The following is a 26,625-nucleotide window of genomic DNA, read 5'->3' as shown; positions in this document are numbered from 1 at the left end:
TGTGTTATCGCAGCGAGTTCGGTGATCAGAAGGAAAATTAAATATTTGCAAGCCAAGCAAAGAACATGTTAGAACATGCAAGGATTACGTCGTTGGTAGGGAAATAACCACCGTACTAAAGGTAGCCGTGGATAACGGAAGTCTTGAATTATGTGACTCGTGTGACTACTTTGCTAGCCCTTTACTCGCGGAAAACACCAATTAAATTTAATCATGACTTTTAAGAGAGAAAGCTATTGTTAATAGTGTTATTATAGTATCGTTCATATCGTTCATGTCCATACATATCCCGAAGAAAGTTCCAGATTGAGACCATTACGTCGTCGGAGATTTCACAACGGTTACGACTGATGGTGAAATAATAGAGTTTGTGTTGATCAAGTGATGTGATGTCTACAGTAACAAAATTAACAATCATCAAGGACTGCTTTGGAATGTGCACTGCGTTGCGACTGTAGTGGTAAGCAAACAGCTAAATTTTAAAAGCGCGGTTATAAGATCTAACAGATCTTCTTGTTAACCGCGCGGCCATGGGCCGAGCGTGGTTCATGGTTTACCCGTGGTTTATTTTTTAACCGCGCGGCATGGGCCGAGCGCGGTTCATGGTTTACCCGTGGTTTATTTTTTAATTTTTTTTGTCGGTGACCAGACGCAGACCTCCGCTCGGCCAAATTTCGAGGCACGCAACGTGTGTTGTTTGTTCGCCAAAAGCTGTTGAAACATTAATACACGGACAATTTTACGGATATTGTTTTCTTTGTTGTGGGTAAAATATATTTTCTTATGGTTTCATCCAAGCGTTGGATTCAAAGGGAATAATAAATACGCTAAAAGAAGGTGTTACGTCAGCCGTGGAATGCGTTGACGTTGTAGTTTTCACTTTACATGACAAATAAGATCGGGTTTACTTTCCAAGTTTATTTCGCCGGAAGCGACGGTCATAAACGGAATTTATTTGCAATTTTGCGATTATTTCTTCTAGTTTAAGGCAAATGAAGTAAATTCTTTGGCTGTTTCATTGCAACGAGTTCATAGATCGGAAGGAAAATTGAATATTTGCAAACCAAGCAAAGAACATGCCAGAACATGCAAGGATTACGTCATTGGTAGGGAAATAACCACTGTACTAAAGATAGCCGTGGATAACGCAATTATTGAATTATTTGACTCGTGTGACTTCTTTGCTAGCCCTTTACTCAAGGGAAAAAAACAATTAAATTTAATCTTGACTTTTAGGAAAGAAAGCTGTTGTTATTAGTGTTCGTATCTTCATGCCCATACATATCCCGAAGAAAGTTCCAGATTAAGGTTATTACGTCATCGGAGATTTCACAACGGCTACGACTGATGGTGCAATAATACGGTTTGTGTTGATCAAGTGATGTGGTGTCTACAGTAATCAATGAATCATCAAGGATTACTTTGGAATGTGCACTACGTTGCGACTGTAGTGCTAAGAAAACAGTTAAATTTTAAAAGCGCGGTTATAAGATCTAACAGATCTTCTTGTTTTTTGTCGCTGACCAGACCCAAATTTCCTCTCTACCAAATTTTGAATCACGCAACCTGTGATGTTTATTTGCCAAAAGCTGTTGAAACATTAATACAAGGACAATGTTACGGATATTGTTTTCTTTATTTGTGCATAATATATATATTTTCGTTTGGTTTTATCGAAGCGTTGGATTCGAAGGAAAACAATAAATACGCTTAAAATGCTAAAAAAGGTATTATGTCAGCCATGGAATACGCTGACGTTGCAACTTTCATTTTCGCTACGTGACAAATAAGATCGTGTTTACTTTGCAAGTTTATTTCGCCAGAAGCGACGGTCATTAATTTCTGCGCAATACTGCGAGTATTTCTTTTGGGTTTCGGCAAATGAAGCAAATTCTTTGGCTATGTCATCGCAGCGAGCTAAGATATTTGAAGAAAAATTAAGAATTTGCTGAGGTAAACAAGAGCTTGCCAGAACTTGCAACGTTTAAGTCAGTGCTAGGAGAATTATTTGGCATGGCATAAATTAATATTTTGCCAACACGAAATGGAGAACTGGGTCTTAAGCAAAGTTGCAGGATTAGTCTTTTTGTAGAAAGAAAGGGTTGACAAATTTGTGACATTCTACAGACAGCCTTGCCATTCGCAACGTCCAATAAGGTTAATTTGTTCCCTACTGTTGCACAAATAGTGATCTCTAATTTATAAATTATCTCAATCTGTTGTTTAAATGATTGCCTTATAACCCCATGTCCGGTTTGGTGCATCAAAACATATCTTGGATACGCTGGGCTCTTCTGACAAATGTACCTATGCCTCATAACCTTTGAGTGCGTTTGGTTGTGTAGTGCAGACAAAATACATGTGCATAATATAACTTACTCTTAGCTTACTTATAATTCTTGGTATAACTTAATCATAGCAAAATTAATTAATGGAATCCAATAACAGCTCCTGTAGTGCACAATCTCAGTCGAGAAGAAGAACAAATCACATTGAAATTGAATAATAAAATTATTATTAGAAGCCTATGCAAGTATTCATGATCAGTAAAAAAAAATATCATAATTACCATTCATGCGAGAGTGATTTTACTTATTGCAAACCCTTCGAGCAGGAGAAGACTCCATACAAAAGTGAAGATGGCCAAATGTATCTTTGGGGACAAGTTAGAAAACAAAACTTTCCAACTTTTCACATATGTATACCATTTTGGTATTTTTGCGAGATTTCATTTGGTAGAAATTTAGGGACTGAGTATTGTAACCACTGCATTTCAATCAGTCCCCAAAACAAAAAAATGTGTGAACTTCTTTTGTGTGTGAGTCCCCATGTTAAGTAAGAAATAATATAATGATTAATAACAATGTGTTGTCTTTCTGAATAAGGTAGGAAAGAACAAGAAATGCCACCAAAAAGTACAGAAGACAGTTCTGTTATGTGATCAAGATTTTTGGTGGCTTCCCAGAAATCCTTGAAATCATAGCTCTATATTTCATAATCACACCATCTTACACCTCAATCTGCTGACGTAATCCTATTTCCGGCTGAAACTATTAAATCGCTTGCAATTTACCTCGCATACATGTTCGATTATTTTCATTAGTAACAACATTCCAAAACATAACTGACGAGCTCCGCTTTTAGGCTTGGCTAAATATATACATTAGTATTTTGTCGGACAAGCTTCATGGATGTTTTCTACGGTGTCACATATCCTTATGTAAGTTCCTAACCGTTGCGTTTAAGGTAATTCCTCTGAAATAAAAGTGACAATAGATTTTTGTTCAAACTTTGTGTACTGAATATTTGTCATATGATAACTTCAATTTTGAAATAAAAAAGGGGGGTGGGGGGGGGGGGCCCATGCTCATTAAGGAGCAGTGAGGCGTTGAAAATGCCCCATTTTGGCATTATTTAATGCTTATTATAAGAACGCATTCCCAGTAATTGTAAACTCTTTGTGAACCCAGACTCATAAGAACACGCATTAAACTACAGTCGATACATTGTGTCGGACAAAAATAAACATTTTAAGTTTGATTCAGACAGAAAGCTTAATCCTTGCTTAAAAATTTGAACCAAATTTCTTGACGTGGTTACCGACTGCAAAATAGAAAAGACCACAGTGTATCTGCTATTTTTCTTATTTATTCAATTTTCAACAATAGAAATTAGATCAGTCTTTTCTCATGCAAAGCTTATGATTAGTTGATCACAATGACTGGAAAAAAAAATTGGGGTGCCCGTGCTCGTTGGTGAGCTAGAGCCATTTTTCGGCTGACAGAGCTCAATATCAAGGCAAATCCGTCATGTTTTCAATATGCGCGTGCACGAGCGCGCGTTAATGACGCCATAAATTATGCGCAGTAAGGATGCGCAATGCAAATGTGAGGAATGACCTTAACAATATTTCCTAACAATACCAGTGGGTTTTAACTTAATTTGCCGTTTCTCTAGCTCGAAACATAAATGATATATGATTAAAGCCTCAGTTCCGTAGCATCAAAACGACCACTGTTTAAAGACGATCCATTTTCCAAGTTGAGTCGCTGATAGCCACTTTGAGTCAAAAGCTATGGCCTGCTGACGTGATGGCGTAGACTGCAATAACAGATGCTTCAAAAACAGCAAACATATATTGAACGCGTGTATATTTAAAAAGAAAATCCAAAACAATGAAAACGGTACGTAACTATATGAACATGATTAAACTCTGCTAAGTAATTTTGATTTCTTTTGATTCATTTGTATGGAGTCTTCTTTGCTGTGAAATTACTGATCACGTTTAGAAGAGGCAAGGAGGGAAAGAGAATTTAGAAATAAGTTGGCTTTGAAAACCTTCCTTTTCCCAGTAGGGGTATACAGTATTTACAAATGTCCAATTGTCCTTTGGCCAACGGCGCGAAGTAAGCAGCACCAAGCATGAATTCGAAGAGAAGAAAGAACGCCAACGCAGTACGGGAAGTCATTGTTTCTTCGGCCTCAGTTACGAAATTTGCTTCTTGTTCAGTTGCGAGCTTGCTTTATACGCAGACGCTCTTTGGGCTTGTCACGCAATGCTGCTCCCCCTCCCTTCCCCTTTGTTTAAAACGATCAGCCGGAGAGCACGTGAAGATCACCTAAGAGCCAATCGACGCTAGGGTATCGTTCCTTTTTTTTGTCTTCTTCACGAAATGTTTCATAGCTTCACCATCCCTAAAATAGTAACAGCTCATTCTATGCTATTTCAACTTCTTCAAATAAGAAGAATTAAATTCCTTGGTGAAAGATATGTTGTTACTCTTGGAATGGTGATTTCAAAGTTATTGTCTCCATCGCAGGGAAATATATAAAAGGTGTTTTAATAGGCGAGTTTATTGCCAGTTTTATTTCATCTCGGTAACTGATCAATTTCAAGCTGGAAAGTTGGCTTTTCAGGTAACCAATAGTGATACCTTATCAACTGATGCTTATATGTGACAACTAATGATTAAACAACAGAAGACCGTATGCAGTCAATTGTGAGAACTTCCGTCCTTCAGAAATGGCAAATTAAAATGATTAAATTCCATGGTGGACAATTTGTTGTTATCTCCAAAGAGCTTCAGTTTTAAAGAGAAACCTTTTGTTACCACTGCAGAAGAAAGAATTTGTATCAAGAGGACAACTTCATGCCAGTTTACTTTACTTTTGAGAGCCAAATATTCTTGTAATGAAAGTGGTTATTTTAGGTAACCAATAGTGATACCACATTGTGAGAAGATTGAATTATTAAACATTGTACGGACACTCAAGCTAAAACCAGATTTTATGTCTTTCCCACGTCAAATCCAGCAAACTTCTATAATTAAATTCCTTGGTGGAAGGTTCGTTGTTCAGAGTTTTGAAACGGGACTTATTGTTACCATTGCACGGAACATGACATATGTAAAATACCAATTAGTTCATGTCAGTTTGCCGTCTATTGTTGTCAATTAGTCTTTCATTAACTGGAATCTGTTAAAATACCACTAAACAATGTGCGACAATTAAAGACAGCATTCAATTTTATGTTGATTAGGTACAAAGCTAGCAGCGCTGTTAGAGTAAATGAACGCATCGTGGTCCTAGTATCATGAGTACGTGAATGCCTTAAGGCACAAAAAAAATGAACGAAATCTATTTTTCAAGGCAGATGGAGCCGACCGCTTTTACAAAACCGCCCTCTGAGAATTAGTATTGATTGAGCAATTTTAAGAGGAGTACCGAAGACAAAAGCAGAGCAAACGGTAGCTATAGATGACGATTGTCTTGGCAGTTCTGGTCTAAGCTTCAATAATACTTGTCCACTACACAGCTGTCAGGTTAGAAAAATAGTAACAGCTCAATCCGATGTCTTTCCAACTTCTTAAAATAAGAATAATGAAATTTCTCGATGAACGATATGTTTTTTGTCCCGAAATGGTGATTTAAACTGTTATTACTGATAGATAAGGTATTTCAAAAGGCGAATTTCACGCCTGGTGTATTTTTATGTCAGTGAGCGATCTCTTCTAAGCGCGAAGGAGGTTATCGTAGGTAACCAATAGTGACACCTTATCATTAATTGCCTGTAGCGAGAAGTTATGACTAAAAAACAGAAGAGCGTATGAATTGTGACAACGTAAGTCCTTCAAATGCCGCAAATGAAAATAATTGAATTCCTTGGTAGACGATATGTTGTTATCTTATCCCCAAATAGGTTTACTTGAAAAAAGCGTTTTTCGCAATTGCAACAGAAAGTAGTCGTTTGAAGACGTCAATTCCGTGCTAGTTTTCTTTACTTTCAAGAACCAAACATTCTTGTATTGAAAGTGGTTGTTTTAGGTAACTATTAGTGATACCTTATCATTTCATGTGGGAATATTTATTCTTTTAACACTGGAAGAACACTCAAGCTTACAACTGGAAGTTGTCTTTCTAATGTCAAATCCAGCAAAACAAAATAATCAAATTCCTTGTTGGTAGATTGGTTGTTCAGATTTTTGAAACCGGACTTATTGTCACCATTGCACGGAAGGTGATACTGCGAATTATTTCATGGCAGTTTTCAATTTCCATCAATCAATCAATCCAATATTAGCTGGAAGCTGAAAAATACCACTAAACAATGGAAGAAAATTAAACACAGTTTCAATAACATTTTGAGTCCCAATTTAAACAAGCTGATTAAAGTCTTCAGGGCTCCCAAGGATATTGGGAGACCTGTGATTCATCCGTAAACTGCCAAAACGATGGACTGATCTTTCGTGATTGGATTCGAGGAAATTAAAGGCTATTTGGTACATAACAAAGTTGGGTGTATAATTCGATCCATCGATAGCTTTGATAGCCTTAAGCCGAAGCGTTGCCAAAATACATTTTCCTGGGTTTCTCGCTCAAAAGTGTTTTAATTCTTCCGCGAATTTTTTCTGTCTCAGTTTCTTATATAATTACATAACTTTAATGGCTTGAACCTTCTTACTTCCCAATGCCTATATAATCGCAAACACCATTAGTAGTTCGGGAGAAAAAAAAAAGTTCGCACCCTCGACCTTCAGCAGTGTGATCACTTTGCCAGCCTTGAACTGATGAATTATTCATGAATAACTCACACAAAAACGTTGATGGATGACCAACCCGGGATCAAGTGATTCGCATAGCGGGTTACGGATTCAAATCGCAGTTGTTTTGTGCTGCAAATCACTCAGTTTACGCAGCAAAATGACTTGTTATACTTAACTGCTGGGAGTGACACAATTTGTTATGGAAATGACTTGTTTTACTGGCCATGTTAACTGTGATGGATATCACGAGTTGAAATATAGACACGAAGGAAGAAACTAGGAGCTGACACAATATATATACCTCGTTCAATGAACACGGGGCGAGAAAGAACAAAACAATAAACCAAATATTGCTTGAACTCTTTTATCGCGCAGATGTATACGCCAGTCCTTAACAAGCAGCCCTGATAAACAAAGAACGCGCTCATGTCGGCCTGGCCTAAAATATCAGTCATCGCCCGCCGTCAGCCTAATACCCGGTGATTAGGCTCAACGCGGGAGATGATTGATGCTTCAGGCTAATGCCCGCCCTGTTTAAAAACAGGTGTATGTGTTTCTTCGAAACAATTTGCATTTGATTTTCGAGTGTCAAATGGCTCGATTCTATGATTGAAAAACGTTACTCTGGTTTAAAAATGTAAAAATGTTAGTAAAAATTATTTTTGTAAAAGTCCCAACGTTCCGGCTAAAACTTCAGCCTTCATCAGGGGAAAGTGACAAGGAATTTGTTGAAAAGGCACGTTCTTATACTATGCAAATCGGCAAATCGGAGCTAATTATGTTCTGTCCCTTAGGGCTAAATTTAAAAATTCGTGCGGCAAGTGCATACCATCATCACGGTTCAGCGGATTCCTACAAGTGTTAATTTCCCATGCTTCTAAAATACGTCTGTTGCGCCAATTTGTGCTTGTACGTAAGATCTTTGAAGATTCCTAGGAGATGGTGTGGCCAGAGTGTAAACAATGTTCCGCTAAAGCTGACTTGTGCGATTGTTTGTTTACAACCGCTTTTTGATGTTCTTTGAGCCGGGTGGAAAATTTTCGTTTCATTTCTCCGATGTAGCTTTTGCCACAACCTTGACAGGGAATTGAATAAACTGCGCCACGAGTCTGATCTTTCGGGACTGGGTCTTTTGGTTTGGGAAATAAATTGCCGATGGTATGGTGTGGTTTTAAAGCAACTTTGATATTGTAATTGCTTAGGATTCCCTTAATCGGTTCTGTAGTGCCCTTGACATACGGTCAAATGCAGAAACCCTTTTTGTCATCCGGTGGAGTTGCAGGCGTTTGTTGAGAAGGCCGTTCCGGTTTACTTGCATGAATAACAAAGCGTTTCGGGTAGCCATTCGCCCTGAGTGCCGCGATCACATGTTTCATTTCCTTTGATTGTTGGTCAACAGGAGACGGGATAGCTCCTGCGCGATCAGTCAGAGACTTCGCCACAGCCCTTTTGTGAGCAGCCGGATGGTGAGAGTCAAACGAGAGATATCTTTCTGTGTGTGTCGGTTTGCGATAGACTTTAGTGGAGAGTTGGACAAAAGGCTCGATTCTAGTTAATCGAAGGTGACTCGCTACGATCTTCCGATCGCCCACCATCCCTAATTTAAACAGCTGATGATTCACGGCATCCAACGCTTAAACCAATGACACGGATGAAAGTGACTCTTTGACAGGCGAAACTTAACCGTGTTGACAAGTCTCCAAAAAATGTTTTGAAAATATATGACCTTCTTTTCAGTCAACCTGTAAATGTTGTAACCTGACAACTTTTGTTTTCTCAATGAAAAAGACCAATTAAAAAGTGTTTTTTCCTCACGCTATTTGGAATAACTTCCCATGCCAAATAAACAATTATACCAAGAAAAATAAGTCTTAAACGTTTTCCGTTTTACCTGAAAACGATTGAATTGGTCACAAAAATATTTTTTGCTTACCATTCCAATAACTTTACGGCCATTTTTCTACAATAATTTTATCTCTGGTCATAATCTTTATCGTCTTTGGTCTACTGCCACTGACGAATGTTGAGTCTGCTTAGTATAAAAGCACATCCCACCTGTTTAATTTCGGCACGTCAGTAGTTAACTTGTTTTGCTATCGCAGCTGCTGAAATACGCGTCATCTATAATACAAAATTGTAAAAATTGGCATGTTTCAATAAAATAAAAATTCAGCTAAAGCCTCAATGAAGACTTGGGTCATAATTTTCTAATAATTCCAGCCAGAGAGTTCACTACGTATTCCACAGTATCCTTACTTTATTCTTTAAATGTATAATAAATCATTTTGTGAATATTTATTGAGTTTTGGAACTAAGGACGAGTCATGGAACTAGACTCGATGCGGTTTGTTATTGAAAAAATTAAGGGCATAATTTCTGTGTTCCTTCGTAAACGATTTTTCGTGTCTGAATAACTCCCTCATCTCATAAAAATTCCGAACTTTCTGCCTGTGTTATGAACGAAAAAAACCCATCAAAACCCACCAACCATTTAATTTAATGATTTTATTTTGTGTCATGTAGTCCACGCGGAGAAAAAAAAAACAATTCATTTTTCATCTCTATTTACGGTTTCAAACTTTTAAACGTACAATTTGAAACAAATTTTTAAAAATTTAATTACAGCAATGATCAAAACTTTCTCGACGGCAATTTTATTGCAAGAGAAACATTTCATACTGATATATTTAAATGAGTAAGTACCACTATTATTTTCAGGCAATGTCCACTAAAACTTCTAAAATCTTAGTCCCAAAACATTATTAACGATCTTTTCACCGTATTGGTCTACAAAAGCTAACTCGAAAAACAATGGCAAAGCACTTGTCTGATTGTGTCCTTCACTGCTTGTCTAATTTCTTCTAGCTTCCAACAGTAAAGAATCGGGTTTAATGATGAGTTTAAGTAAACTAAAGTGGTTGCATAACTCCAAGCGCAAAAATAAGGAGTTGAAGATAATCCACCATTTGTTACCAAAGCCTCCACTACACCAAAAGGTAGATAACAAGCCACAAGCGTCAGTTGCAGCCATAATGCAGTGGACACTGCCTTTTTGTATCGTACTATGTTCAGTTGATTTGTTTGATTCGGTTGTTGAGCATGACCTTGTACTTGATTTTGATGATGACGGAGGGTGAAGAAAATCTTTGTGTAAGAGAAAACCGAGGTTACTAGACACAGTGATGTAATTATGATACCAAACCACATGGTTATCAGGCGATTCCTGAGTTGCATTGCTGAAAAGACAGCGGACACAACCCATAAAGTAATAACAATCACGTAAGTTCGCTTTAAGGTTACAACTTGTCTGTATCTCAGTTTCAACAACAGGGCGAGAAGTCTGTCCATGCTTATTACTGTCATTGTCATCAGAGAAACTCCACACAAAACATTGCCTGTTAACAAGCCTACAGCGAATATGTAGTGACAAATATTCCAATCCTCATTTTCTGTAGACATCAATATCCAGTAGATAACAGCGAGCGGTTCTGAAAGCAGGCCGACGCAGAGATCAGTTGTTGCAAGGCTACGAAGCAAGAGTTTGGACGGCGGATGGAGGGAAGACTCCTTGTGAAGAGCAATTAGGATCAGAGCATTTCCAAGAAATGCAGTAACGGAAAGGAACGAGTTTAAAAGTGAAAGAAATGTCAGGTGGCCGTGTAGTCCAGCAGATAAACCTGAATAGCAACCTAGTTGTTCAACTGCTTTCTGCTGTCCATCTCCAGGAAAGCTTGCTGTTGCCATATTGATCAGCAAGGTAGCTATTTGTATCCAAACTGTGAGCTAGAATCTGTTAACTTGCACTTTTGAAACTTCTCAGTGTGGTTTCTTACCACAAGAACTGATGTATCGATGAAAAACTGAGCATAAGCGCCTTTTGTAGCGCTTGTCAGTTATTCCTCAAACATGTCAATATATATCATTGACAGTTTGGAAAGATAACTCAAATAGCCATGCAGCTGGTTTACAGCCTAAGACTCTGAAGAATGACTAGTTTTATTTCTTTTCGTTGACAGAAAGCTACGAGATAGAAGTATCTGCATTCTCTTTCATTTGATACTAAACATGGAAAAAGGAGAAAGGTAGCAATTTATTGTCCTGCCATTGATTTTGAAGTGCATGTTTTGGCCTCAGGAAATATTCCACAAATTCCCAAATCTACCAGTCAGATCCAAAATTAATTGCTTTCTCGGTTACCCATCAAACTAATAATTGGTCAGTTTTTTTAGATTGGTGATACTGAGATAAATAATAGTGGCGATATTAATATCTGGAATCTGCTGGGGTTTTTTTCCATGGGATCTACCGGGATAGAAATGTATCAGTCAAGAATGATTGATTGCAGTTTTCTTGTTCTGAAGCCGAAGTCTAAGGCAAGTAATTGATCCACGAGATATGGACAGATCAGGATATGCACCAGTGATCAGATATTCATTTATCCTGCGCAATATAAATGTAAATTATTATTATTATTATTATTATTATTATCATGATGATGATGATGATGATGATTATTACTACTACTACTACCACTATTGATGTTTTGCGATAACCGATTCAATAAATTATTTCATTATTCGATCACCAAAGCTTGTTTACATCTTTAAATTATTCTCTGACATATTAGGTAAGCGGTCCGCCTTTTTTCACACAAAAGCGTGGTTACAATTACGCGTGAGCGAAATATTATTTGCAGGATAACGCATTTGGACGGTATTACGCATAAGTAGACCATTATTTGTAGCCAGTTATTTGCAGGTCACATGTTGGGCTCTTTCATCTAATGAAAAGTGAGAAACATGCATCGAATGACAATTAACAGTTATTGGATGAGGTGTAGCAAAATATCGGGATTTGTCAGTGGCGAGCAGGTCAATTATTTGCTGATACCGAAAGCTGAGGCAAACAATTGATCTGCGAGACAAATCATTATATTTTGCGATAACAGAGTACAATAAATGTTTTATCGCTCGATCACCAAGTTTGTCACATGTCACGCGGCGGGTTTTGGGCCAATGGTAAGGAAAAAAAAATGCATTGAATGATAGTACCACAGATTTTAGTTTATGATACAATAATGGCCTGAGAAAAGGGCTCAGTTGAAAACAAGAGACATCAAAAGAGCCGAGAAACGGGTGAAAACAATGGGTTTGTGGAGCGGTGCTCAACTGTTGCATATCCAGTGTCTTCTAAACCAAGAAGAAGCCAAACAAACCAAAACATTGATCAACAAGTTATGATCATTTTTAACTCGTGTTTGCGGTAGCAAGTTACGCTTTGAAACGGCCCCAAAGCGCCACGGATACACAAGTAGCACACAGAAGAGTCGAAGTAATCGTTTAAATTGAATTTCTTTCCCACAGTTCGACTGTTATATAAGATCGTTACATGCCCATACAAACACTTATATTTAATACGCTTTGTTAGGCAACTGATTAAATTAGTCACGGCTCCCAAGGAGATTGGGATACCTGTGATTCATCTGTAAACTGCCAAATCGATGGACTGATCTTTCGTGTTTGGAGTCGAACAAATTAAAGATTATTTGGTATACAAAAACGATGGTTGCATAATTCGATCCTTCGAAAGCTTTAACGGTCTTTAACTGAAGCGTTGCCAAAATACATGTTCCAGGGTTTCTCGCTCAAAAGTGTTTTAATTCTGTCTCAGTTTTGTATATAATTACATAACATTTATGGCTTGAACATTGTTACCTTCCAATGCCTATATAATCGCAACCATCCATTAAAAGTTCGGGAGAAAAAAAAAAGTTTGCACCCTTAACGTTCAGCAGTTTAACCACTTTGCCAGCCTTGAACTGATAAATAAGTCATAAATTACTCACGGAGAAACGTTGATTCATGACCAACGCGGGCTCAAGTGATTCGCACAGCGGGTTACGGTTGTTTTTAATGCAAATCACTCAATTTGCTCTGCAAGTGACTTGTTTTACTGGCCATATTAACTATGATGGATATCACGAGGTGAAAAACAGACACGGGAGAAGAAACTAGGAGCTGATACATAATATATATACCTCGTTCAATGAACACGAGACGAGAAAGAATAAAACAATACACCAAGTATTGTTTGACCTCTCTTATCCCGCAAATTTATACGCCAGTCCTAAGAGAAAGCCCTGATAAACAAAGAGCCTAGCCTGAAATCATGATCAGTGATCTCCGATTTCGCCTTCAGACTAATACCCGGTGATTAGGCTGAGGGCTGGATATGTACATGTTTGATATTTCAGGCTAATGCCCGACCCGTTTTAGAACAGGTGTATGTGTTTCTTGGAAACACTTTGATTTTGATTTTCGAGTGTCAAATGGCTCGATTCTAGTTAATCGAAGGTGGTTCGCTACGATCTTTCGATCGCCCACCATCCCTAATTTAAACAGCTGATGATTCACGGCATCCACCGTTTATACCAATGACACGGATAAAAGTGACTACTTTAACTTCCCTGCCAAAAAAACAGTTATGCCAAGAAATATACGCCTTGCTAACAAAGGGAGTCCTAAACGTTTTCTGTTTTACCTGAAAATGTTAAATTTTTGACAAAAATATTTTACGTTTACCATTCCAATAATCTTAACGCTATTTTTCTACAAGATTTTGGTCTCATCTTTGGTCTAGTACGCCACTGAAGAATGTTAAGTCTGACAGTCGAGCTTCGATCAATAAATACACGCTTCAATTTATATTAAATACGGAAAAGCTGTCTCTAAAGAAAGATGTTTGCAAACCATTATTTTAATAGCACGGTTTGAAAAGTTTAACAAGAATGCCGCTTATCTCGTTTCAATGTTCCCAAATTCTAAACAGACATAACTGAGTTCAATCCCTCATGGAGGGTAACTTCTAAATTTTATGTTCATTGTAAAAATACTGCTTCATATAAAAGCACATTCTGCCTTTTGATTTTAATTTCGGTATGTTAGTAATTAACTCGTTTTGCCCTCGCGGCTGCAGAAATATGCGCCATCTCTAAAATAAATTTGTAAAAATTTGCATGTTTCAATAAAATGAAAAATTCAGCTTAAGCCTCAATGAAGACTTGAGTCATAATTTTCGAATAATTCTAGCCAGAGAGTTCACTACGTATTCCACAGTATCCTTGTTTTATTCCGCGGTAAATGTATAATAAACAATTTTGTGAATATCCATTGAGTTTTGGAACTAAAGACGAATCATGGAACTAAACTCGATGCTGTTTGTTATTGAAAAAATTAAGCGCATAATTTTTATGTTCCTTCGTGTCAGAATTACTCACCCATCTCATAAAAATTCCGAACTTTCTACTTGTGTTATGAACAAAAAAACAACAACAAAACCTACCAACTCTTTCACTTAATGATTTCATTTTGTGTGATGTAGTCCACGCGGAGAAAAAAAAATTCATTTCTCGTCTCTCTTTACAGTCTCAAACTTTTAAACTTACAATTTGAAACATTTTTTTTTTAGAAATTTAATTACATCAATGATGAAAACTCTCTCGACGGCTATCTTACTGTAAGAGAAACATTTCATGCTGATATGTTTAAATGAGTAAGTACCACTATTATTTTCAGGCAATGTCCACTAAAACTTTTAAAATCTTAGTCGTAGGACATCATTAATGATCTTTTCATCGTATTGGTCTACAAAAGCTAACTCGAAAAACAAAAACAAAACATTTGTCCGATTTTCTCCTTCACTGCTTGTCTGACTTCATATAACTTTCAACAGTAAAGAATCGGGTTTGAAGACGAGTTTAAGAAAATTAAAGTTATAGCATAAATCTTAGCGTGATAAAAAGATGCAGATAGTCCACTATTAGCCATCAAGGCCGTCACTACACCACAGGGAGGATAACATGCGACCAGCGTCAGTTGCACGCGTATTGGAGTGGATATTGCTTTGTTGTATCGCGCTATGTTCGATGATTAAGTGACGTAGAAGGAAATCCATGCCTATCTTGATTTATTAAATACGCTTAACTTGCAGTTAAGCGTAGTTCACACGTGGAATGATTTTTTTTTGTTTTGTTCTCTTTATTTATAACGGAAAAAGCACAAGTCGTCATTTGAAACAAAGTTTTAATTTATCGGAATGAAATTCAGACAGATATCTTATGCTTTAGAAACGCAAGTGTGGTATCAACACGGAACCCTCAGAAAAAGTTCTGAAATCTTGGACCATTTTTTTTTTTATCGTTTTGGTCCGTAGGATTTAAGTAGAAAAACAATGGCAAAGCGCTTGTCTGATTGTGTCCTTTACAGCTCGTCTAACTTCTTCTAGCTTCCAAAAGTAAACAATCGGGTTAAATGATGAGTTTAAGAAAACTAAAGTGGTTGCATAACTCCAAGCGCAAAAATAAGAGGTTGAAGATAGTCCACCATTTGTCACCAAAGCCTCCACCACACCATGGGGTAGATAGCAAGCAACCAGCGTCAGTTGCAGCCATAATGCAGTGAACACTGCCTTTTTGTATCGTGCTATGTTCAGTTGATTTGTTTGGTTTGGTTGTTGAACATGACCTTGTACTTGAAGTTGATGATGACGGAGGGTGAAGAAAATCTTTGTGTAACAGAAGACAGAGGTTACAAGACACAGTGATGAAACTATGACTTCATACCATATGGTTATCAGGCGATTCCTAAGCTGCACTGCTGAAAAGACAGCGGACACAACCCATAAAGTAATAACGATCACGTAGGTTCGTTTTAAAGTTACCACTTGCCTGTATCTCAGTCCCAACAACAGGGCGAGAAGTCTGTCCACGCTTATTACAGTCATTGTCATCAGAGACACTCCACTCAAAACATTGCCTGCCAACAAGCCTACGGCGAATATGTAGTGACAAATATTCCAATCCTCATTTTCTGCAGACATTGATATCCAGTAGATAACAGCGAGCGGTTCTGAAAGTAGGCCGACGCAGAGATCAGTTGTTGCAAGGCTACGCAGCAAGAGTTTGGACGGCGGATGGAGGGAAGACTCCTTGTGAAGAGCAATTAGGATCAGAGCATTTCCAAGAAATGCAGTAACGGAAAGGAACGAGTTTAAAAGTGAAAGAAATGTCAGGTGGCCGTGTAGTCCAGCAGATAAACCTGAATAACAGCCTAGTTGTTCAACTGTGTTTTGCTGTCGATCTCCAGGAAAGTTTGCTGTTGCCATATTGATCAGCAAGGCGGCTATTTGTAGCTAAACTGTGAGCTAGAATCTGTTAACTTGCACTGTTAAAACTTCTCAGTGTGGTTTCTTACCACAAGAACTGATGTATCGATGAAAAACTGAGCGTAAGCGCCTTTTGTAGCGTTTGTCAGTTATTCCTCAAACATGTCAATACATATCATTGACAGTTTGGAGAGACAAGTTAAAAAGCCATGCAGCTGGTTTACAGCCTAAGACTCTGAAGACTGACTTGTTTTATTAGATTGGATAATAGTAGCGATATTAGACAAGAAGTTAGGAATCGGTAGTTTTCTTCACAGGATCTATCGGGATGGCAATGTATCAAGAATGATTTATCTCCTGCAATTTTCTTGTTCTTGGCTCTTTTCCTTGAGATTTTCTACCTTTTTGAGTCGTGGATTAGGACTTATTTAGCCTGTGCATTTTCGGATTGTTTGCACGAATTGCGTCGTTTTTCAAGCTTTTCAGATGCATGGGGCTATAAGCATCTATCAACATGTAAATTCGCTATTAAAAATGCAAAGTGACCTTCCATACATTACTCGACATTTTCGAATGTCAAATGAAAGAAACGTAATGTGTAAGTTGGACATTCTGGTGTAGTTACATTCAAAATTGTCTTTTGTTTTCTGATTTTTTCAATTTCAGGCAGTGGATTGTCGTAGGTTTACCACAATACGGAGATCTGTAGTAGCTACAGGGACCTATCGCTCTGACTGACAGAGAAGTCTCCTCTATTTATTTTGCAAATGAATATAACTCGATTATGCAAAGAAAACACATAAGGGAACATCTGTCTCTCTCAGTTTCCATTTACTGACGGGTCAATTAAATTCTAAAGAAACTTGCTTACTGTGAGCCAGGAACTTTTTTATACTTAGTCTTATCCTTAATGGGCTGTATGGATGCAGGTTACAATGCCATGACAAATCTTTTTTTGTTATAAATTTGCTAATATTCTACGCCACACTTAAAATGTGGATAACCTAAGCAAAAAAATGAAATTAATCATTTTCCCAGTAAAAGCCAAGGAGCAGTGTTTTGAAAGACAATCTAGCTTCCAACAGTAAAGAATCGGGTTTAATGACGAGTTTAAGTAAACTTAAGTAACTGTGTAACTCCAAGCGTGATAAATGGATGCAGATAGTCCACCCTTAGCCCGCAAAGCCTCCACAATACCATAGGGAAGATAACAAGCGACTAGCGTCAGTTGCAGCCATATTGCACGGGATACTGCCTTTTTATATCGCGCTATGTGCAGTTGATTTGTTCGGTTCGGTTCTTGAACATGGCCTTGTACTTGATTTTGATGATGATGGGAGATGAGGAATATCTTTGTGTAAGAGATTGACTGAAAATCGAGATTAGAAGACACAGTGATATATAGATGATCCCATATCAAAAGGTTATACGGGGATTCCAAAAGTGCATTGCTGAAAAGACAACGGGCAAAAGTCATAAGGTAAAAACGATCACGTAAACTCGATTTAAAGTTACAACTTGTCTGTATCTCAGTCCCAACAACAGGCCACAGAGATTGAGAGTTTTCCAATACACACAAACGGAGTTCAGTGGAATGGCACTCCATCCATTGGTATTCCATTGGTGAAATGCATCTCATTATGGGGAGTTTAGAAATTTCGGATGGCTTCAGGCTAAGTAGGGGTGCACTCATCTCTACTATTGGTACCAATGGAATGACACTCGATCCATTGGTATTCCATAGGTGAAGTGCATCTCATTATAAAGACTTCCAATATTTCCAACAGCTTTAGGCTGATTAGGGGTGCATTCTACTCGTCCATTGGCTTCCAATGGTACAATTGATACCAAAGGAATTGCACTCAATCCACTGGTATTCCATTGGTGAAAGGTATCTCATTATGACGTGCGAATCATTTGGGTATCCAATTACAAAAATATGAAATTTTAAACCTGTAATTGGACACCCACGTGATCACTCTTCAATTACGTGACAAATAGGCACGGGGAGAACTAATCACGATCGAAAATAATGTGATAGATGCGATTAATCGTAAAATATAAACGTCTAAAGCAAATTACACATTCTGCGATTGTCGCAATTTCTACTTACGTGCGAGGCTAATTTTGACCGTTCACGGGAACTAAAACCCTTACCGTTAAACGAGCGAAACGGTTATTCATCCCTTAATTACCTGTTAGAAAGTTTTCTCGTAAACGTCACGTGACTTGACGTTTCTTGACGCATGTTTCTAAACAGTGTGTTACCTAAATTTAATGGTGTTTTAAGCTCAAGTTTCTGTTCTTATTTCAATTAGCATCTTATGATGACTTTGTTCCAGATTTCTTGTGGTAATTTGTTGTTTTTCTTGATTCCTTGTAAAACGTTTGAACTGAACTGATTTATTTCAAGAAAAATGTTTGAAGTCTTAGATAGCTTGTCCAAGATGGCGGACAGTTTAAATATGTGAAGCCCCGACCAAACGATCGCAACATTTCAACACAACATATCGCGACATTGTTGGGCACAGCATGTTGTGCGCGTTTGGTCACCCTGTTGCGACGTGTTGCGACATGCTGGGTGTTGTTGGCTCAAATTTGAAAATGGTCAAAATTTTCATGCAACATTTGTGGATGATGCATAATGTTATAGTCGTTTGGCCAAGTTCGTTCTGCAATGTTGCGCTCGGGCATGCACACTAGCTCAATTGTCAATACCCAACATGTCGCAACACGTCACATGCTGCACCCAACAATGTTGCGATATGTTGCTTTCAAATGCTGCGATCGTTTGCCGGATCTTGTGAATGCTGGACCAACAATGTTGCGATATGTTGTGTTGCGATCGTCTGAACGGGGCTCGACGTCAGCTTGGTGTTTTCTGACGCCGTAAATGACACGTGTTTATCATTAATCTAAACAAGTGTAGACGCCTTACACACCATAAGCTGAGAGAATACTTTTGGAGATACATGTGGGTGTACATAAATTGCAACCTCCCCAGCATCCTCAGACGAAGACTAATGAAGGAAAAAAATTCCTAGGCTTAATTAATCCATAGAGTTAAGAGCAAGTGAGAATGAAGGGTAAAACAATCTATTCCCTATACAGGCCATGTTTTTAAGGTAATCCCTGTCAAGCTATGTTTGGATCACTCTTGCGGTGCTTATTATCTGTCAGAATGAACCGGCTGGGATGACGGTAACGGGTTTTCCAAAATCAGCAAACCAACCAAATGAGATGGCGCCTGCCATTTACAATTCGATTTAATTGTAATTGTATTCGGCTGATGAGATACTGGAGACTGGAACATTTACCAAATGGTAAGGAAATTTCAGTCATTCCGTTCTGAACGGAAACAGAGGACCACCTCTGGAGGTAGTCTAAATTTACGAACGGATTTTCCGGAAAATTACTGTTCCATTTGACTTTCAACCGAAATTTCCGGGATTTTTTTGGCTCAATGGAAAAGCTCAAGAAGTTGTAGAAATAATTAATCCCGTGACGCAAATTTTACTCGTGTGGACAGTCCAAGCGGCTTTACATGCATTATCATATATCATTCTCCAAGGGAACATCCCCACAACACTCGTGGAAACATTGTTGGAAAAACTGGATATCATATCTAAATATAACTTAAGAAAGATTATCTTGAGAATAAGGACTGTATGTAACTGTCTTACCCTTCATATTCTCTTGGTTAATTAAGGTTCTTTCCTTGTTTTGTCCATAGATGTGGAACAATTGCATACTTTTATCTCTGAGACGTTCAAGTCATTTTCAATTCAATTTGAGCCACATCCTGCTGCTAAAGATTATCACCCCGATAAGCTTCTGACTGATGTTAATATGTGCGTACACCATGTTAAACTGCCTTGGTCTGGTTGTCCCCTCCCTCGAGCAAAAGGCTTGGAGGTAGACTCTGTGAGCTATCCAAAAGGTTAAAATTATTCAGCTTTTGAACAATCGAAATTTTATTTCAAAATTTTTAGGCCAGAAAAGATATCAGCGTGTTTTCGCTAATTTATTCACTATGTGTATTACATCGAGAGGACTGGGTCTTAACTTCTTTTACTTCCTTTTACTTCAATGCCTAATTATGATAACAATACAGCATAACGAGGATTTACTTGAAGTGGTTCAATAACAAACCAAAAGTGAATCCCATCAATGACCTGTAAATTGCGCCTCATCGAGGAGACATTTCAGCCAAGTGAGTCCGCCATCTTCTTTTGTTGTAACTAGTGGAAACTAGGGAAAGTGACGAATTTGACTGAGATTTGTCGATTAGTTACTCTCCTTAGTCGGATGGGTTTAACAGGAAGCTTATTGGAAATGTTTCAATACATACTCCATCGGGAACCCTCACATCAAATCAGTGGAAGTCGGGTGAAAGAGGCCACGCGTATTTTATTTCGTGGTGGGGAAGCTGTTCGGAAAATGTCACATGACAAAGGAGATCGATGAAGCTCTCGTCAAGTTCCCCTCTCGCTGGGACTTAAATGCCACAACTGTGACAAGCTGTAGAGATTGAACACAACTGCCAAACAAATGTTAAATACAATATACGCTAAATAACAAATACCATAACAAATACAAAATATCAAACAACAAATAAATGTCAAACATGATCTGTTACCTGCTGAATACCACCTGAAATACACCAAGGTCAGGAGCAATTGATTATCGAAGGTAATCCTACAATACCCGAGCAGTTTGAAAATCAAAATAAAATACCAGCTCAGTTGTCAAGTAATTGTCACTACAGAAATGCAGATAAAAATGTGAATGTATAGAATTCTGAGCTACCATTGTCTCCCATTCTCAGTTTAGAATGACACGTGAAAGAGAACCCTCCATAATTTCTTACAAAATGGTTATTAGACTTTCTAATGGCAAGAAAAAAAAAAAAATGTCGGTGAAATTATACATTAGAAATTAATGTCACGAAATCCTCCAAGCTGAAGGCTATGTTGTGTGGATACCATGGTTGTCATTTCTTAGAGTGATATAGAGGTTTAAAATTCATGATTTTCTCAAAGAAGTATTTCATTAGACAAAGTTTAAGTTTGTGTATTTTTTGAACAAGGACTCCAAAGCATAAAAACTTGCCTCTGTTTTGTATGATAGCTGAAGGTAATATTTTCAGAAAATTAAGGCAGCTCCAAATGAAAACGTATCATTTTTTGAGCAGAATCATATCATTGAGTGGAGATATGGAGTCCAAATGAGTACCGGTGTTGCATATCAGTACCTTTTATATCACCCACAAATTCTGTCTGTTTATTAGAATTCAGATTGTCTCAGTTAGGCAGAACTGCACTTGATGTTGAAGGAGGTGGTGATTGCTTTTTTAGGGCTGTATCACATCAACTCTATGGAAATATAGTCATTTCTATGTGCGCAGTGTGGGCATTCAGTATTTAGTGAATCACCCTGAACAATTTTATAGAGAGTAAAACTGAGCATTCTTGGCAAGGTTATTTGGAAAGAAAGTCATGCCAAGGAACATGGGCTGATGCTATCATAATTCAAGCTGTTGCCAATTGTCTTAACTTATCAATTCATATTGCTGAATCAAATCCAACTTTTTCTCCAGTTACTGTTGTTAAACCAGTGAATGTTACAAATGCCCTAAACATTTACATTGGACACCTAGATGAATTTCATTATGTTTCCATAGTAGAAAACAGAACAATGGAGATAAGTGACAACAGCAAACAAACAAAGAAATGCAAATGAAAACAAACCAGTTAATAACAGTGAAAAACGTAAAGCTTACAGAAGAAAATACATGAGAGAATACATGAAAGACAGAAGAGCTGATGACAACTTTAGAATAAATGAGAATCAAAAACGAGTACAAGGCTGCAACATTAATAGCAAAACATCTGGGAACAAGAAACACCAGGCTGCTAAAAGAACAAAATTGAACCCAGAGAAATTGAGCAGCGCTCCTTCAGAAAACGAAAATCAGATAACCCATAGCACATAAGGCAAATAACCAAACAGTTGGTAAGAAAAAGACAAGAGGCTGAGGTTCTGGAAGGTGTATCACTACTAACATGTAGCAGTCATGAGTTGCAGCCACAAGAAAACAAGTACGATGCAATTTCTATGATAAATTTGTTTTACAAAAAACAGTGCATGTGGCCTAGAATATGTATGCACTTGTTGTGACCAATTGTGGTTCAAGTGCTCTGTAGTGAAATGTGATCCAAACAAATATAGGGCATGTTCACTAGACATTGTTGAGTCCTGTCTTACTGGTTTTAAAACTGTCAATGACACTGAATGGATCTGCAGGACCTGCAATAAAAAAAAAGTCTAAAAAAAGTCTGAAAAAGCAATTGTCTAACTTGCAATACAAAAGGTCTAAAACAAGGCAGGTTACCCATCTGTTTTAAAGCCAATAAGATGGGTTTTCCTTGTAAGCCTAATGTATTGAATTTCACATCACTAGAAGAGTGACTAATATCACCTCTTATACCTTTTATGCAACTCCGTGAACTATCTAGGGTTGGTCAATTGTCTATTCATGGAAACATTGTCAATGTGCCGAGTGATGTAAATTCGACTGTTCATTGTCTCCCAAGGCCAAGAAGCAAATCACAGACCATTCCAATGAAACTTAAAAGGCGTCTTGGTTACAAGCATCACTATCAGTTTCAGATTGTCAGACCTGAGAAAGTATTAGATGCAGCCAAATATCTTGTAGACACTAGTGAACTATTTAAAACTGAAGGCATAAAAGTGCAAAATGCATGGCTAGATGGCATAACTTCGCAACCAATGAAGAGTGGGGTGAGTTTGTTCAAAACCCTAACACATCCAGTGCTGATGTGCAAACTAATGAAATCTTCACAAATTGTCAAAACAATATTTGCACTGTTGATGTTCATAATCCAGACAGAGAAAAAGACACTAAAAGGATTACCAGTGTTTCCTGTCAAAATGTTATATATATTAGATGAAGACCTTATTTCTATGAACATGCTCAACTAATGGCTGCTTATTAACATGATGCACTTTTCAACTTAACACCTTACAAATGCAACACTTCTTAGTTTCAAAAGAGGCAAAGGACAGTACTTCATAGATTAATTACCACATACCATGAGGTAGCTCGAAGGAGCCTTTGATTGTATCGCGCTATGTTCAGTTGATTTGTTTGGTTCGGTTGTTGAACATGGCCTTGTACTTGACGATGACGGAGGATGAAGCTCGCAGCGATCATTATCTCGAACATTCATCCAGAAACGTTTGCCTATGGGTCTTATCTCTAGTACAATTGTCTTTATAGGTCTCTGAGATCAGTTATTGTAATTGAAATAGGGTATCAGGCTGCAAGTGAGCATTTTAAGGTAATTCCTCTGAAATAAAAGTGACAATAGATTTTTGTTCAAACTTTGTCCACTGACTATTTTGTCATTTGTCACTTTAATTTTGAAATAAAAAAGGGGGGTGCCCATGCTCATTAAGGAGCAGTGAGGCATTGAAAATGCCCCATTTTGGCATTCTTTAATGCTTATTATAAGAACGCATTCCCAGTAATTGTAACATCTTTGTGAGCCCGGACTCATAAGAACACGTATTAAACTACAGTCAATACAATGTGTCGGACACAAATAAACGTTTTAAGTTTGATTCAAACAGAAAGCTAAATCCTTGATTAAAAATTTGAACCAAATTTCTTGACGTGGTTACCGACTGCAAAATAGAAAAGACCACAGTGTATCTGCTATTTTTCTTATTTATTCAATTTTCAGCAATAGAAATCAGTCTTTTCTCACGCAAAGCTTATAATTAGTTGATTACAATGACTGGAAAAAACATTGGGGTGCCCGTGCTCGTTGGTGAGCTAGAGCCATTTTTCAACTGACGGAGCTCAATATCAAGGCAAATCCGTCATGTTTTCAATGTGCGCGTGCACGAGCGCGCGCTAATGACGCCATAAATTATGCGCAGTAAGGATGCGCAATGCAAATGTGAGGAATGACCTTAAGCAGACGTTTATTTTGAATAATACATCGTACATGGGGTCGAACATCAGGCGATTGGCAAGGCCAGACAACGCACGCAACAAAGAATCAAATAATAAATCAGTATCGAGAAATATCTTTGAGAAAGCTAGTAGAATGCGTAGCTGACGAAATACTTGGAGTAATTTCTTACCTTAACTTAGCCTATTTCAACAAAAACAAAATGGACTGAAATGGTAACATCGCTTTCTTGCTGCTCCCTTCTGCTACAGAAATATCTGATGCCGATTGATAAATTGAAATGAGTAAGCACCGCTTGAATTTAAGACAACCTTTGGGAAACTTTAATAAAGCCTAATCTGTAAACATCATTAAAAGTTTTTCTTCTTTCATAATTTGCCTACGTAAACAAGAGCTAATTAAGTCGAAAAAAAACTGCATAGCACTTGTCTGACTGTGTCCTTCACTGCTTGTCTGACGTCTTCTATCTTCCAGCAGTAAAAAATCGGGTTTAATGACGAGTTTAAGAAAACTAAAGTGAATGCGTAACGCCAAGCGTAATAAACAGACGAAATTTGTCCACTATTAGGCGCCAATACCGTCACTATGCCATAAGGTAGATAACAAGCGACCAGCGTCAGTTGCAGCCATATTTCAGTGGACACTGCCTTTCTGTATCGCGCTAAGTTCAGTTGATTTGTTTGGTCTGGTTGTTGAGCATGATCTTGTACTTGATTTTGATGATGACGGAGGGTGAGGAATATCCTTGTGTAAGAAAAGACTGAGGTTACCAGACACAGAGATGTCACTATGATACCACACCACAAGGTTATCAGGGGACTCCAAAACCACATTGCTCAACAGACAGTGCACACAACCCAAAAGGTAATAACGATCACGTAGGTTCGCTTTAAAGTTAGAACTTGTCTGTATCTCAGTCCCAACAACAGGGCGAGAAGTCTGTCCACGCTTATTGCAGTCAGTGTCAGCAAAGACACTCCACAGAAAATATTGGCTGTTGTAAAGCCTACGGCTGATGCGTAGCGACAAATATTCCAATATTCATTCACTACAGACATGCAATTGGTAACAAAGAGAGGCTGTGAAATAATACCAACACAGAGATCAGTTGTTGCAAGGCAACGAAGCAAGAGTTTGGACGGCGGATGAAGTGAAGACTCCTTGTGAAGAGCAATTAGAATCAGAGCATTCCCAAGAAATGCAATAATGGACAGAAACGAATTTAAAACTAAAATAAATGTCAAGTGGCCGCCACCAGGTAATCCTGCGGAACATAATAGTTGTTCAACCGTTTTCTGCTGTCCATTTCCAGCAGGGTTTGCTGTTGCCATATTCATGTGCAAGATAGCTATTTGAACCTTAACTGCAAGCTGGAATCGGTTTACTATCAATGTGTAAACTTCTCAGTATGTAACGCAGCAAAGTTACGAAGCACCTTTTTGGCAACAATCAAAACCCTATTTTATGATCGGCGTCCTATTAGCATGTCAATACACAAATCATTGATCATGACAGTTTGGTTTAAGCAGCTGCTTTAAGTCCAAACGCCGCTTCAGTAATGCGTCGAACCTACCTCGATAATTATAAGTTCGACTTTGGAGCGAAGGTTGATTCAGACGGCGTACTTGCGTCGAACTTAACTCGAGAAGCCCGTAGTAAATTATTTTCGTGTGGAGTGGAGTGAAGAGGCGTTTGGATCGGGCCTCAGTAAGCAATTAATGTATAGTCAAAGGCCTCAAACAGTCTATTTGCAAATGTGTCATTAACAACTAATCACAAGATTACTCGCGAGCAATTTGCAATAAACAAGCAGTTCTACAGCCACGTGTAATTTTGTTAACATTCGAAAAATTTATTCGTGCTTATTTATTCTAAAGACGTAGCCTTATGTGACAACTGTCAATAAAAATGAAAAAAAAGAAACAAAAAAAAAAAACTAGATTTTTATTTAAAGTGAGATCATTCATGCAATTTCCTTTTTCTGAACGTAACAGCTCAGTTTTTTTCAATACAGATGACTTATGGAACTTTTTGAGGATGTCGATCACGCTTCTCCAATTTTTTCATTCCATCAAAACTAGCCTCACCGCCAGATTTATTACACCGAATTTAGCAAATATGCAAATTTCATGAGAATTCGTTGGAAACTCATGAATATATGGAGCCCAAAATTACTAATTTTTACAAAGAAATGTATGACAAGGGGTAACAAGTGCCTTTTGGCATGATGAAGTGGTCTCTGGAGATGTTTTTGGGTTAATAGAAAAAAAAAATTGGAAAAACTATCGATTTACGTGGAATCGTAAAAAGCTCAATTTTCTAAAAGCCGTTTCATTCCCAGTACGTTGATAACAAAAAATTACGTGCATTATGCAAAACTTCTGAGCCTTTCTACCGATCAAGGAAATGGCAAAATT

The 26,625-nt window shown here is 37.8% G+C and overlaps 2 protein-coding genes and 1 pseudogene across 2 annotated transcripts; all 3 read right to left on the bottom strand.

The window, feature by feature from the left end:
* Positions 1-9,705: 9,705 nt before the first annotated feature.
* LOC145483180 (beta-2 adrenergic receptor-like) lies at positions 9,706-10,805 on the bottom strand. The gene has a single exon (XM_081461767.1). It carries the CDS (start codon positions 10,785-10,787, stop codon positions 9,840-9,842), a length of 948 nt encoding a protein of 315 aa, XP_081317893.1. The 5' UTR covers positions 10,788-10,805; the 3' UTR covers positions 9,706-9,839.
* Positions 10,806-15,257: 4,452 nt separating this feature from the next.
* LOC145482495 (melanocortin receptor 5-like) lies at positions 15,258-16,205 on the bottom strand. Its single transcript, XM_081461096.1, has one exon. It carries the CDS (start codon positions 16,203-16,205, stop codon positions 15,258-15,260), a length of 948 nt encoding a protein of 315 aa, XP_081317222.1.
* An 8,401-nt stretch (positions 16,206-24,606) lies between these two features.
* On the bottom strand, positions 24,607-25,539 carry LOC145482494 (melanocortin receptor 5-like; annotated as a pseudogene).
* Between the last annotated feature and the right edge of the window lie 1,086 nt (positions 25,540-26,625).

Source organism: Orbicella franksi, chromosome 3 (assembly GCF_964199315.1).
Source record: "Orbicella franksi chromosome 3, jaOrbFran1.1, whole genome shotgun sequence".
In the NCBI taxonomy this organism is placed as follows: domain Eukaryota; kingdom Metazoa; phylum Cnidaria; class Anthozoa; order Scleractinia; family Merulinidae; genus Orbicella; species Orbicella franksi.
Note: the sequence above shows the minus strand (reverse complement) of the source record. Positions and strands in the feature narration are given on the sequence as shown.